This window comes from Chiloscyllium plagiosum, chromosome 5 (assembly GCF_004010195.1).
Source record: "Chiloscyllium plagiosum isolate BGI_BamShark_2017 chromosome 5, ASM401019v2, whole genome shotgun sequence".
In the NCBI taxonomy this organism is placed as follows: domain Eukaryota; kingdom Metazoa; phylum Chordata; class Chondrichthyes; order Orectolobiformes; family Hemiscylliidae; genus Chiloscyllium; species Chiloscyllium plagiosum.
In genome coordinates, this window is record NC_057714.1 from 39,494,129 (window position 1) to 39,510,122 (window position 15,994).

The window sequence follows — 15,994 nt, forward strand, 5'->3', positions numbered from 1 at the left end:
AGCATGGAATGCTGCAACACAAGGATTGGGAGGGCAAGCTGAGGCATGTCAATGCCATCCAATGTCAAACTAACAAATTTATCAGAACCTTTTATCCAAGTTACAGGGTATTGTTCATTTCCTTTGCAGTCTGCTTCATTTTGCAAATTTCGATATTTGATGTTGTTTCAGCCGATACTAACCTCGCAATACTATCTGGTTCTTTAAAAAGAATGAGCAAATTAAAGAGATTCTGCACTATATATATTTTAAAGTCATAGATTTCCTTACACATGCATGTGCAATATATAGCTAGAACTTAAGAAAATCCTGAACCAGGACTTCCATGTCCCTTTTTTACTTCAGATTTCTGAACTTTCCATTTAAAAAATAGTCTACGTTTCTATACTTTCTATCAAAATGTATAATCTCACACCTTGTATGCCATCTGCCACTTGCTTTTCCACTCATTTAGATTACTTACAGTGTGGAAACAGCCCCTTCGGCCCAACAAGTCCACACCGACACGCAACCCATCCCTCTACATTTACCCCTTCACCTAACACTACGGGCAATTTAGCATGGCCAATTCACCTAACCTGCACATTTTTGGATTGTGGAAAGAAACTGGAGCACCCGGAGGAAACCCACGCAGACACGGGGAGAAGGTGCAAGAAGGTTTCTTGTAAGTGTTGCCTAAGCTTTTATTGATCAGCTATAAAGCAGTGTGTTACTGCATTTTTTTTCCAAACTACCATTCACAAGCAAATTATGTGTAACTCAGATACAGAATATAAGTGAGCTCTACAACCTATTTAATCTGCACTGCTGTATCCATATGACACCTATTGAATTCCACTCGTTGTGTCCTTGATTTCTTTTTCAATTAACTATCAAATAGGCCTTAGGAAAATATCTATGGCTTTTGTCCTAATAACAGTTTCTGTTGTGAGAACTCCTGTTTTCTAACCATCTTCTATAAAGCAGACAAGTGGAAGATGGTGATTTTAATGCATTAGAATCTGCTGGATATTGGTTTCTATTTCCACTTGAGAGTTGAGTTGAATGGGTAATTTCAAAGTGTATCAATCAAGTGCTGCATCTCTCTTCTGAGCTTGTTAACCCCGCCCCCCATCCTCCAACAGATTCTTGTATAACTGTAGCCAGATTTGTCCTGATGACTCCATGTGCATTTTGTAAGAGAAAGCTGCTAAATTTGGGCAAGTTGACTTGACTACCCAATGATAAAGGAATTGTAGCTTGCAAAACCTAAGAAGCTTAAATTTGATAATAACTATAAATGGGAACAACAACTGCAATTCACCATCATCCATAGGGCTGTTAAGGTGCAGTAGTAGTGTCCCTACTTCAGAGCTGGAGACTCGGTTTCAAGTCCCATTTGCTTCAGAGGGATGTCATAACATCTCTGAACAGGTTAATTAAAAAATACCTTTATCACTACCACATCCATTGACTGTATGCAAGCAACATTCCAGCTGAGGGCCCTTGTGGTATAGTGGTAGGGTCACGATCTCTGGGCCAGAAGATCTAGGTTCAAGTTCCACTTACGTCATGTGTATGTAATAACACACTTGAACAGGCTTATTTTGGAAAATAGAGCCAAATCCAGCTTCATGCTCTTTAATGAATTGAATGAGTCTAATACTCATCGAGAATAAACAAGCCACTGATTGATTGGAAGAATCTGAATGGGTCCAATATTTAGAGCTAGCTCATTTAAAGCTAGCTTCTATTGCTGACAACTAGCTAACACCATTTAAAGAGAAATGCATTGCTGCTAGAGCTGCCGACAGTGTGTATGAAGTGAATCAGACCTGCATATCTCTGAATATTGGCACTAGATGACAGAAAGTTGGCTTGAAAGTTTTCAGAAGAAAGTAATGACTGCAGATGCTGGAGATTAGAGTCGAAAAGCACAGCAACCAAGGCAGGCAGCATCCAAGGATGATGACCTGCCTGACCTGTTGTGCTTTTCCAATGCCACACTTTTCAACTCTAAAGCTTTCAATGCTGCACCAGTGGTCTTTGTGGAGTAGGTAGCAAGCCGTAACCCTTCATTCGCAGGGCCCCAGAGGGCTTAGAGATGTATATTTAGAAGCTAGTGAGAACAGATAAGTATGGTGGGTCAATGCCACGACTCAAAACTTGAGGACCTAAATGCAATGCCACAAGAAGTTCAATAACCTCATAAATAGGCAGATCAGTGAATCTAAATTCAAATGTATTACCTTATCAATTGCACCACTGGTCTTAGATGGTGCTTCATTCAGTACACTCTGATCACACAGTTACTCACAAATGATCTCCAGCAGATCAACTAATATTGTTATGTTCTACTGAAGCTCCTCAGCCAGGAGACCTGGGTTCAAGTCCTACCTGGCTCCAAAGGTGTGGAATTATCACAGCTTGATTTGAAACAATTATTATAGGGGTTCTTGTGGTGCAGTGTCCCTACCTCTGGACAAGGTAGCAAGATTCAAATCCACCTGCTCCAAAGATGTGTAACATCATCTTTGAACAATTTGGTTAAAAAAACTAAGTGGCAAATCTTAGTGGTTTGGTGCAAAAGAAAGACTGAAGACAGAAGATCTTCGGTAAACAGAACAGATCTGTGTCCAATTAACCAGTGTTGTGAACTGGCAGCCCAAAGGAGAATGGATGAAAACCACTGCTGGTATTAAGTATTATTTTCTTTGAACTTATGATAAAACACCCATTGAACCCTTGTTCACTTTCCACTGGTGGCTCAATATTGTACTGATGGCACATTCTGCGGGCTTTCAACCATAGTATTGACTTCCAAACTGCATAATATTCTGACACAGTTCCCTCTTACAAGACAGGTTTGTGTACAATTGGCAGCAGAACTTAATTGGACGGGGTCAGGTGCACCTTCACATCCTAAACCTTATAGAGGAGATGATGCCGGTCATCACAAGAACACCTATTTCTGAGGATGTGACTAACAGCAGGACTGAAACCACTGAAGATGATGGCATCACACTATTCTTTCATTATTGTTACCCCTCATTCCACACACTTCATATTTTAAAGCTAGATGATGCAAGTATGTTCCTCCTTCTTTCCCTTCTCCACACTACAATCTTACTTTGTACATTTCTCCTTCAGCTACCCAAGTACATCCTGACAAGACAAGGCAACAACAAGAATACATTATCCTGCTTGTAGCTGAGCTCAGACACTCATACAAATCCAATTTTAGAGGGTAGGATCCAATTTTAGGATCTATATGTGACAGACACCAGCCATGAGTGACATGCATCAAGGCTGGGGCAATGATAGAGCAGGCACCAGTATGCTCAAGAATAGGGTTGCTCATCAGTCCTTCTTCAATTGGCTATTATGAGGACTTTAGAGGACTAGCCTACAGAGGAATGCTGATAGAAATGTACAATGAAGAAGGGCTTGGTAAATTGGGAAGTCAGCAACATTCAGTAAAGGGTATGCAGGCATCCGGCAGTAGTTTGACACAGGGCTTTGGGCAGAGCTTGAAGCCCATTCTTTCAACCGTGGACATGATGGCCAATTATGTTCACACATTTATCCATCCAATAGTGATGCAGTGTGTTTCCACTGCAGCACAAGCAGCCTTCATCAAATATCTGGGTGCTGCAATAGAAACTAGACTGCAATCCATTGCCTTGATAACAGGTGCTTGCCAAAGGGCTTGCACAGTCTCATTGCAGAACAGCAGTCTTTCTTCCAAACGAATATTCGGATTCTGGAGGTGACACCCCAACAATGTGGCATGTGTATCATGGAATCCAATATGCTTCTCCCTCCTCTCTCTCTCTCTCTCTCTCTTTCTCTTAGCAAGGTTGCATTTACTCTTTCATTACTCCAATTCTGAATCCTTGCTGCTGCCTGTCAGTCCAGTGGACCAGACAACTGTTGCCCACGTAGCGATAGTCCAATGATCAGTTAGACTTTCTACTACTACTAGAACTTCAATCACCAAGGCCATCTGCAGGCAGCCCCATTGAAAGTCAGCAACATTTCATCAGTCATGTTACTGACACTGGAATAGAATTGCATAGGACAAGCAAAGGCACTAAGAAAACAAGTACAAAGGGAATAAATATGGGTAATTTTCTGAACTTTGTATACATTTCAGAATTATTTCTTTTATTACTTTAGTGGGGAACGTGTATTTTTGAAATCAATGTGATAGTCATGACAGCGTTGCAGAGAGTTATGCAAGGGGAACTAAAGCAACGTGAAGCATGCAAGAAACCCAACAACCTTGATACCTGATCTGCTAAGTCCTGCCAAACTCCTCATGAGCAGCTCAAGCAGCAAGGCTTGTGCTGTCATGCTGGAAGTATGGATTTCATTTTATATATATAGATATATATGTTGTGTCCATGTGCATAGATTGCACACCAGGAAATCATTTGCCACATTTTCTATGGATAGCTCTTGTTGCTCAGTGGCTTCCACATGTTTACCATGGTAGTGCAAGTGTAACTGGGTAACAGAATAAAGGCATTAGGATAGCTGCCATAATATCTGGAACTGGCCTTCATGATTTGCTATGGTCACACTAAGATTCAAAGATTTATTTGAACTTTAATTGTAAGATTTAAGTCAACTTTAATTCAGGCTTGAGTTTGTGAGAGCCACTCTAAAAGTTTACTGATCTTGAATAGTTACAAGACCCATCCAAATACAAAGCTTTACAGAATATATTACATTTACATAACAAGTACAAAAGAAATAACACTTCATAAGACCAGCAATCTTTCAGTCAATCCTCTCTGGGATGCCAGTTGGCTTCACTGAATAACTGAGCATGGGTCTCCTGTTCTGTTGACTGAAAATCATTTTTGGCCTACCTTCTTGTATCTGAACCACTAAGAATTATAACCTATTTATTATCCCTTGGTAGCTACTACCTCCTGAGCACAATCAGAGGCATCCTGATCTCTACTTGGTATGAACAGTTCATGGTTAATCTTGGATTGGGTAGGTAGTGGTCTGCCCAGTTCTTGTTTTGTTTCTTTAACAATGATGGTCATCTTCACAACATAATTCTTACTGCCTCCTCGGTCACCCTTTGACATGTCAATCACTGTGTAGGATTATCCCTTTCATAATACCTTGTACCTTTCAACTTACCAACTCCATAGACCTTTACCAAGCTAATGTAGGACCAATGAAGAATTTGTGTGTCTGCTTAGAATATCCTTCCCAGTGAATAACTATAATCCCAAATGTCCCAATTGATACATCTAAATCTCTAAAATCTAACAATACCATTTGAATAAAAGAACTATGTGAGACTCCATAATACTGTAGTCTAAAACAAATTCACTGGTTATTTCTCAGAGAGCATAAAGACTAGACCTATTATGTACTTTGTTACAAACCTAAACAATTCTAAAACACATATACAGGTATGTATTCTAGTCAGCAGCAGCTTATTTCAGAGAGTGAATTAAGCACAGAAAGGGAGAAACGGATTTTCATCTAGTCCTATATGTCTTCCTGAGATGAAGTCAAACACAGGGCCTGGAATTCAAAGTGTTGCAGTTGCCCATTAATATCTTTAAATTAATGGTGATCAATTTAATGCTGCATTCTCCTATTGACAAAAATACAGATTGCTAGAGGTTAATTGCATACATTTCTATTTCAAGGCAACAGATATAAATTGATGCAAGTGTCAACAGAAGTTGTACATATTAATAATGAGTAATAACTAATGTTAAAAGCTATGTCAAGTATTGACTATACCACACGGTATTGGACTATCTTTAGAAGTTTAAGTACATTGAACTAGGAGTGCCACTTCGTTCATAGTTTGATTGTTTTGAATATTGTTTTGCTACTGGAAACCAGCATTATGAAGAATTGGAGCAACACTAACCTGCCCTCTTCTAACCTTTGGAATTAGCCACATTTTAATCATGCAGCTCCATTGTTTAACTGGTTGATGATGAGGTTGATGTCAAGGAGGATGTCAAGGAGGATCTCCAGGAGGTGAAGAGCTAGCGAGCCACACTCTTTGCCTCTGAGGCCTCTAAGATAACCTTGCAGTCCAGAGACCGCTCCATGGATGAGTGCTCATGTTCTTCTTCCAGAAGGTACACAAGGAGAGGTTTGTGCTCAGCAATCTGAAGGAAGAAGATAGCTCTGTAACATCATCTCAGCCTGACATACTGAGGATCAGTAAATCCTCTTATGCCAGTCTGTGACATAAAGCCCACAGACAGCGTGGTCCCCCAATCATTCCTGTCCTCTATCATGGAGGTCTTACACAACAGCACACGGGAGAGAATGGACCATCTGTTATCTCTAGATGAGCTGAAGGGCCTCAAGTCCTTAGAAAAGAATAAAATTGCCAGAGGAAATGGCTTACTAGCGAGTTGTATTCAGCTCTGTGGGACTTGATTGGCCAGGACCTGCTGGAGGTGTATGACAGTATGATTCTGTCAGGTAGCATATGTGAATCCTCATCTACAGGCAGAAGGGGGACAGGGAGAAAATTTGGAATTGGCAACCAGTCTCATTGGTGACCAAAATCCTGTCTAAGGTCATCGTCATCTGGATCAGGTCTGCTCTGGGATCAGTGATTCACCCCGGGCAAACCTGTGCTGTACCAGGCAGGACAATCTATGAGAGCCTCGCGTTCCACAGAGATATGATTGCCTACATGCAGAACGGAAGGGTGGATGCCTGCCTCATCAGCCTGGAACAGAAGAAGACCTTTGACAGGACATCACATACCTACATGTAGGACATGCTCTCCAAAACGGGCTTAGGAGAGGAAATCTGCAATTGGATTCATCTGTTCTACATCAACATCATTAGTGCACTCTCTATCAATGAATGGGAATCAGGAAGTTTCCCGATCAGATCTGGAGTCAGGCAGGACTGCCTTCTCCAACCTGCCTTGTTTTTGTATTGCATAGAGCCTTTTATTGAATCCATCAGGAAGCATGCAAGCCTGAGAGGAATGACTATTCCAGATCAAAGCCTCCCTGTACATGGATGACATCACCATTGTCTGCTCAGATCTGCTGTCAGTGGCCTCGGGAGTCATGGTAAATCGAGGCAAGAGCAAGGCCATGTTCTTTGACAACTGAACCAACCAATCCTTTATCCCCTTCACTGTCAGGACAGATTACCTGAAACTGTCACACACCTCTTGCTGGGAAGTGCCTTTGCAAAGTAATACTGGAGAAAGAAGCTGTAGTTTTTAATCAAGGTTCATCCTGAGCAGCTCCATGACACAAAACTCTGTGCTCTATGGTCTGTTCCATGGGATATACACCAAGACAAACATTAACCGCACCTGGAGGACCATCAATTTGATGAAAGTTGCTCTTGGGTCTGCCCGAAACTTGTTGGTCTCGCAGAACAAATTGGTCTCAATCGAGTGTTGCAGACTGGAACATTCCAAAGGCTACACTATGTGCTGAAAGATGCAGTAAAGCATGGGAAAACTGTCACCAAGGTGCAATGGGGAAAGACCACTGTCTGAGGTATTCCTGCTAAAGTTAATGGGGGAATCCACTCAGTTATTGGAACTTCCTGGTGCCTTAATGCATGTAAATTTATCTTGAATATGTAAAAGATGCCTTTGGTTGGTTGGGATAGAGTCAAACTCAAATGTTTGTTTGTTTACTTGATGTGCTATTCTACCAAACCGAACTGCATTCGTGACAAGGTATATATACAAACATATTTTTTATGAAAAACATATATTTCTGAAATTTTAAGAAACTTAGCTTAAGGTAATACTCTCTTTTTAAATTTTGTTTCCTCATTTTCCTATATAGATCACTCCATGTAACACAGACAGTTGAGCAGGATGGCCATTCTTGGAGAAGTCCTAAACCCAGCACCTGGTAATAAATCTAAGTGGAGACATTGAATATCTACAATCTAGTACGATGTTGTGAAAACTAACATTAATCCAAGGAACACAACTCCATAATGGCATGCACTTGCGCTCCACCAAGAAAGGTGGATTTGATGATAGGATACCAGCTTCTGTGAAGTCATTTCACAGTCCATTGTGGGTCGACCCACAATGCCCTTAGGAAGAGCACTTGGTTTCCTTCCAACTTTCTAAACAGTTAATAATGATGTACATCTCTTCTGAATTTACACCAATACAAACTTATAGAAAAAAATATTTGTGGTTGATATCAATTTTTTGATGCTCAGAAGGTAACACTTTGTTTTTGTGATGCAATAAAATGGTTACCAAATTGTGCACTTGGATATTCTGTAATGTGAAACCACCAGCCTAGTAACTCCCATTTAATTGCATAGTGATTATATCTGAAATTCTGATCTTTCTCCAGCTCTTTCATAACCAGGGCAGCAGGCTTAAGTTGTTTACATGCATGAAATGCTCATTAAAGCACAGATTGATCAGCACATGAATTATACTCTACTTGCACATTTCATCAAAAATCTGATCTCCTACTCTAGCAATCAAATTATTAATATGCAATTCAAGATGCAGGATGCTATTCTTGGAAGATAAATTTCAAAACCCATGTGCTTTATCATTCAACAAATTTCTATAACTTCTTTATACTGTTTTGCAAAATGGTCCAAATGTAGATCAGTGAAATATATATTTATACTGCATTTCTTCTGAGGATAACCACCATTTCCTCTCTCTCTCTCTCCACAGGTCACGAGACTCCTTAGAAGACATGAGGCACAGAGAGCTCTCAGGCTGCTGTGGTTTTATCTGGGTAAATTACATGTTTTTCTTGTTACAACCTTGAAAATAAGTACCTCATTTTCAACTGTAAAGGAAGCCAAGGGAGCTGATCTACTTAACGTGAAAATGAAATATGGATAGTTAGACTTGAGACAATGCTGTAAAACTCAACAAATTGGCTTGGAAAGCCAAAAATGCTTGCCTCTGAAGTTACCTTTGTCTTTTAAAAAAAAAGTATAATATATTCTCATACCAATGTTAAAAAATAGAACCAATTAGCTGTGACAACTTGACATTCAGGAATACAAGTACAGAGATTACAAAAGAAAAATTACAAATGCTACAAATCCAAAATAGAAAATGCTGCAAAATGTACAGTACCTGAAAAAAATCAAATCGGTTATAAATTTCAGATGGAATAATTCATCAGAATTGATGAAAGCTCACACGCAGAATATAGCAAAGTCATCACCAACTAACCTATTTACTGACCAGCTCTGATTGCTTCTATCTTACTTTTATGTTGGTATCATAATTTCACTGTGATGGAAAACACCTAGCAATACATTGGTACCACCTAATGATTATACCTGCTAGAGGAATGCCACCGATTCAGAAGATTCTACACTATTACAACTTGCAGGACAGCGTACCTGAGACTGATTGATAGCTGTATGATTACCATGAAGCGGAGACTGGCGGTCCTTCTCCTTGTTGTGCCGATTGCTTTGCTTACTGCGTTGGAGTTGCTGCCTTAACTTGGCAATCTGCTATAATTGGATACAAATAAAGCAAAGTAAGAATTTATAAGCAGATAAAATAACTTAAATGTTGGTAATAATTTAACTGGCAATAATTCCCATGACATATCCCACTCACTTCTGCAGATGATAAAAACAATGCAACTTAGAGAGAAAAAGGTTGAGAGATGACTTAATTGAGACACGTAAGATAAATCAGAGAATTAGATAGGGTGGAAAATGAGAGTCTTTTTCCTCGGATGGTGATGGCTAGCACGAGGAGATATAGCTTTAACTTGAGGGTTGATAGATTAGGACAGATATCAGAGGTAGTTTCTTTACTCAGAGTGGTAGGGGCAGGGAATGCACTGCCTGCAGCAGTAGGAGACTTGCCAACTTTAAGGGCATTTAAATGGTCATTGGATAAACATATAGATGAAAATGGAGTAGTGTAGGTTAGATGGGCTTCAGATTGGTTCCACAGATCAGCGCAACATCGAGGGCCAAAGGGCCTGAACTGCGCTATAATGTTCTATGTTCTAAATGACCAGGCCGCACTTCCAAATGGAAATAGCTGGATATTCCACAATTGTAATTTGTTTATATAAAAGGCATATAAGTAGAATTATGGTCAAGCCAAAATAATTTAACTTTTTGATAGTTTCATTAAGATGAATAGAAAGACAATAGAAAGGGGGAGGTGATGGCTTTGTGGGTGTTTTTTATTATTGGACTGTTAATCCAGAGACCCAGGTAATGTTCTGGGATTCGGGATTAGAATCCCACCATGGCAGCTGGTGGAATTTGAATGCAATAAAAAAAGGTCTGGAATTAAGAGTCTAATGACAACCACTGTTGATTGTTAGCATACATGCTAGCTCTCTGCAAGAGTAATTCTCCCAGCTACTGCTCTCTTGCCTTTCTTCATAACCCTATAGAATTTCCTTTTCAGATAATGAAAAATGCAAGGTTAGGTTGACTCTGTGAATGCACACATGCAGACATCAGACTCCAGATGCAAACTCAATAGATATTTCAACTGAAAAGTCAGCAAGAAAACTGAAGCAATTAAGTTTGATTCAACAGTAAGACTTTTTTTCCCCCCAATGCTCAATAGCATATAGTTAAAGCACAATTTTTCAAACCTTCTATCCTTTACATCAATAAACATCTTTACTTGGTTCAAGATCAGAAAGGCATGCAAAATATTACTAGGTCTCAGAAATGTCACTCTCGAGATTGAAAATGCACCTCCAACTGTCTATTCCCATTTCAGAAAAGCACTTTATTTCAGCTTGGTTTCCACCCTCATCAACTGAAATCTCCAACGTAAGATACAAAGAAATCCAAAGCCTACAGTGTTCCATTTGCTCTGACTAACAGTAAATTAAATATACATTAGTCCATCTATAAACATTTGACTGATTACAGAGAAACTAATTCTTAAAAATAACAATTTAGACCAATTTTCAATACACCAGATAAAATTGTGACATCTGTAAGTATTAAATCAGCTTTTAACAGTAATTAATGCAATAACAGAACCACACTGGATATACAATAGAAATAGGATAGATGACATAGTGCAAACAGCAATAGCTTAACATAATACAACTAATTTAATCAGCAGAATTCAAAACATAATGCTCAGTTCCCAAGAGCCACTCTGAGTGGCTCCAGTTTAATTGAAATCTAATACATTATTTTTGAGCAGATGCCATGTTAGAAGCGACCACTGAAGCACAAAGAAATTAAAAATACATTTATTGGGGGTGGAAGAATTGAGGCAGAACAGTTAAATAAATTCAGAGAGTCAACCTAAGCTTGCTGAATCTAGATTACTGCAGCATTAGTCAAGACATTGTAAATTTAAGCTGTTGACTTATGACAGTACAATTCATCAAGTTTTTCTTTGCTTGTATTAATAATAAGCTAGCCAGATCAAATTCATGTGACAACAGTGTCTACAGCAGGTGTCTTATGCTGTACTTATGGTTATACACCATCAGGAAAAACAAAGGGCCACAATTACATGAATTCTGCTCCTGTCCTGCAAATTGTGGCTTCAGTCCACTTCAGGAGAAGGAGAACAGCAGTGTTCCTTGCATGTTCTAACTTGTAGGAAATATATTCGTATCTACAATTTACTGACCACAGCAGAGGAGCACGCAACACTGAGAGAAGGCTAACTCTATATCTCGAGCTATTCTGGCCAGGGAGATACTGAAAGAGGTTGTGTGACCTTCAACGGGGAAAGACAACTGAGATTGAGCACAGGAAAATGTTTGTTTCTTAGTTTTGAATGTAACTATTAACCAGTTATTGGGAGTCCAAAATAAGCAATAGATAATCAACTGGAATGTATATCAATTTCACTGTTCTGGGAGAGATTTTAAGTTAAGATGTTATTTTAACAATTTCAACTAACCAAGTTTATTAATAGCAATACTCTGCAGCTAAGAATAGTCAGTTGTTAAACATATCATACAATAACAACTATTTACATATAGCTTTTAATGTACAGGTCATTCTCCTGTAACATGCATTTCGTTAATGCGAATTCACTATAACAGAATTGACGGATTGGGGACACTGTTTCTGAAGCGCGAACTTTTAAAGCGTGTACTGGTTATAACACGATTCTGGTCCCATTAGTTTAAATGGAGTTGCTATTATGTGATTTTCTTATAACATGGGATTGCATGAGAACAGAATTACCACATTATAGCAGAACTGACTGTAAAAAAAATCTGAGATGTACTAGGCCACAGGCTGAGAAGAGAACAAGTTGTGTCAGTGGGCATGAGAGATTACAGTTATGGGCAGCAGCTGGTGACCATGGAGTTGAAAGCAGCCAAGTTTGCTAGATGTGTTGGAAACATTCCTGCTTCTCCTAGTCCAACAAACAAACTTATGGAATTGGCTTTTCTCACCTCATTTCACCTGCTGAGTTTCCAAGGGTGAGTTAAAATGAAGAAGTGTTTATATATGTTGAAGATGTATAGCCAATACAACTTGCTTCCTAACAGTGAATGGTTTCTCCATCCTCATCCCATCATCAACAAAACAGGAAATAGACAGACTTGTTTACTGGGTTGGGTTTGAATGCTTCACTAGTTTTAGCTTCACACCCAAGTCTAGCCCACCAATCCTTCAGAGTTAAAATTACACACCCAACCCCTCTAACAAAATTACTTGAATGTTCGGAATTACTATTTAATTGATCCACCCTGAATGGTTATGAAATACATACTTCAGAGACAAACCTTGCAGGGGAACTCTTCAAGGACTTTGACAGCATCATGTCTGCTCAATATTAATATTTGTAAAGAATGGAATCATTTTGAAATTTTACAGAATGCCTTACTGAATTCACTTTCAGGAAATGCAGATAACATGTACAAATATTCAAGGTGGCCTTTATACCCAATAAAATGCTTCTTTACCCAGAATACGAGACAACACCACAAATCTGGATCAGGAAAACCTTCAAATTCCATAAAACCAATAGGGCAGACACACGCAACAATTTATACATAGTGAGGAGATGGCCAAGGTGCAATGTTTCTGAACAAGACAGACAGACATTCAGATAACATTTTGGGAACCCTGGGTGTGATCCCATCATGGCAGATGGTGGAATTTGAAATCAATAAAATCTGGAATTCAAAGTCTAATGACGACCATGGATCCATTGTCGATTATTAGAAAAATCTGGTTCACTAATGGCCTTTAGAGAGTGAAAACTGCAATCCATACCTGGTCTGGCCTACATGTGACTCCAGACCAGAACATTGTGGTTGACGCTAAACGGAAATCAGAAGTGGTCTAGCAAACAGTCAGTTGTATCTAGTTGCTACAAAATCTCGAAAAAATGAATGAAACCAGATGAACTATCTGGCATTGGCAAAGGCAACAGAAATGACAACAACAAACCCAGCCCTGTCAGCCCTGCAAAGGTCTCTTCATTAACATCTGGGGGCTTGTGACAAAATGGGAAGATTTGTCTTGTAGACAAGTTAAGCAACAGCCTGACATAGTCATACTCACGGAATCATTCCTTACAATGTCCTAGACAACCTCATCACCATCCCAGAGTATGTCCTGTCTCACAACTAGCACATGTGGAGAAAAGTGATATACATTTGGGAGGTAGTTGCCTTGGGAGTATTCAACATGACTCCAGAAACTATGAAGTCTCATGGTGTCAGGTCAAACATGGGCAGCTGAAACACTGGTATCTGCCCAAGGTGAAAAATTGCCCAGGTATGTCCAATCTGGGCATTTACTGTCCTGTCAGTGCCTCCGCCCCTCCGCCCCCAACACTACTCTTGATCATCAGTAAAGTATTATGAAACATCAGCAATAGTGTTATTAGATAGCACTTGCTTGGCAATAATGTGCTCACCACTCAGTTCCAGAGGTAAAAACAATGACTGCAGATGCTGGAAACCAGATTCTGGATTAGTGGTACTGGAAGAGCACAGCAGTTCAGGCAGCATCCGAGGAGCAGTAAAATCGACGTTTCGGGCAAAAGCCCTTCATCAGGAAAAAAGCTTTCTCCTGATGAAGGGCTTTTGCCCGAAATGTCGATTTTACTGCTCCTCGGATGCTGCCTGAAGTGCTGTGCTCTTCCAGCACCACTAATCCATTCAGTTCCAGAGCTCATTATAGCCTTGGTTAGAACATAGACAAAAGAGATGATAGCCAGGGGTGAGGTGAGAGTGACTGTATGAAGGCCACAATTGTCTGTGAGTATATGCTATTTTCTGATTGAAACCAGCTAAACTACAATTTGGGAAGGTTTGAAGAAAACACAATAAAAAAGATAACACAGAAAACAGACGAAAAGAAGAAGGACAATAAGATGACAGAAGTTAATTTTGACCAGAATCTTTGTATCTTTGAGACATAGGATTCCTGAAATATTTTGGGTTGAAAGGCAAGAAACGACTAAGGACAGCCCGATCAATTACATTTCATTTGAAAATTGTGTTTTGTAGAAATGGAGACGACACTTCTATGTTCTTCTGTTAAAGACAGTGATACAGTAGAAAGTGGAGTAGCTGTTTTTTGGTGCTAGATTTGAAATACAGCAGTGCACTAATAAAGTTCCATAACAAAAATCATTTAATGTTCTAGACAATCACTCAAGAAAAGTTAAGTCCCCTTATTTTGTTGTGATAACTCTTCCCAGTCACTTATAAATTGAGGTTCCATGTCATTTTGTAACCTAATGCAGTTTTTTTATATTCATGCAAACTCACCTATGACCACATTCATTAAAATCATGCTTTAAGTTATCGATTTATTTTCTGCACACAGGATGCTCCAGCAATAGGTTTTCAACTTGCTTTAAAGCCTTGCAACAATCTGCATCAGCCTCGTGTACAGGTCATTCTGTTATAATGTACATTTTGTCAAAGCAAATTTGCTGTAACGTGAACATTTAAAACGTGTGTTGGCTGTAATGGCTTTAAACACCATTTCTAAAGCGCGATTTTTCTGTAACACGGAGTTGCATAAGAACACAACTATCATGTTATAGAAGAACTGGCTGCACCTGTATGCCTATATGTACACAACCTGTTTTTTGAAGACCAGTCTTCCCCTTGCTACCCTTCCATTAGTGGCTATTCAATTAGCCCAGTCATTAGAAATATTTTTCCAACCATAGCATAAAACTCTGTGCAGGTGTGGGCAGCCCCTCGAGGCTGCTCTGCAATTTCACACAATCATGGCTGACTCCATCTTGGCTTCAGTTCCACTTTCCTGCCAGCTGTCCATAACCCTTAAACCCATTACTAATTAAAAATCCTAAGTTTAGTCAATGTCCCAGCATTCACACACTCTGGGGTAGTAAATTCCATGGATTCACAGCCTTTTGAGAAAAGTAATTTCTCATCTTTATCTAAATCTGTTACCCCTGAACTTAAAACTATAACTCTCATTCCAGACTGCCCCGCAAGAGGTCTACGTCAACTTTGGCAATCCCCTTTAGTATTTTATATACATCAATTAGATCTCTTATTTTTCTGATTTCCTGAGAATATAGGCCTAAACTGCTCAAATTCTCTTCATAAGACTATCCCCTCATCTCTGCAATTAATCTAGTGTGCCTCCTCTGAACTGCCTCCAATACAACCACATTCCTCAAGTAAGAGTACAAAATTATACATAATTCTCCAGGTATCTGCTTGGTAACTTTCTTCCTCATTCCAAAATAGGCTCCTTCAACCACCTTAAATTTGAGATTGCATTTGCCTGCCAAACTGCTAAGCCCCCTTCCCTTCCCTTGAATTCCTGCCCACTTTGTATGCTCTCTGCTCAGGTTCCTCTAATCCATTTCAAAACAGGTCACAGGAAGTAAGGAACATTATACATACATTAATATAGCTGTAAGTTGTCTGGTGGGGCAGTATTGTGCAACAAGTCATCAGTTATGGATCAAAAACAGACAATGTAGCAGAAACTCAGGAGGTCTGGCAGCATCTGTGTCGAAGAAGTCATATTTGTCTCAAAATGTTAATTCAGCTTCTGTCTGCAC

General features: G+C 39.4%; 1 protein-coding gene across 3 annotated transcripts in view; it reads right to left on the minus strand.

Annotated features, from left to right (window-relative positions):
* LOC122549809 (glucocorticoid-induced transcript 1 protein-like) overlaps positions 1-15,994 on the minus strand; it is a 219,959-nt gene that overhangs the window by 79,903 nt on the left and 124,062 nt on the right. For all 3 annotated transcript variants that reach the window (XM_043689883.1, XM_043689882.1, XM_043689881.1), the window contains one exon: positions 9,361-9,477. In XM_043689883.1, the coding sequence (XP_043545818.1) occupies positions 9,361-9,477 (117 nt within the window). The remainder of the gene's footprint in view (positions 1-9,360; positions 9,478-15,994) is intronic.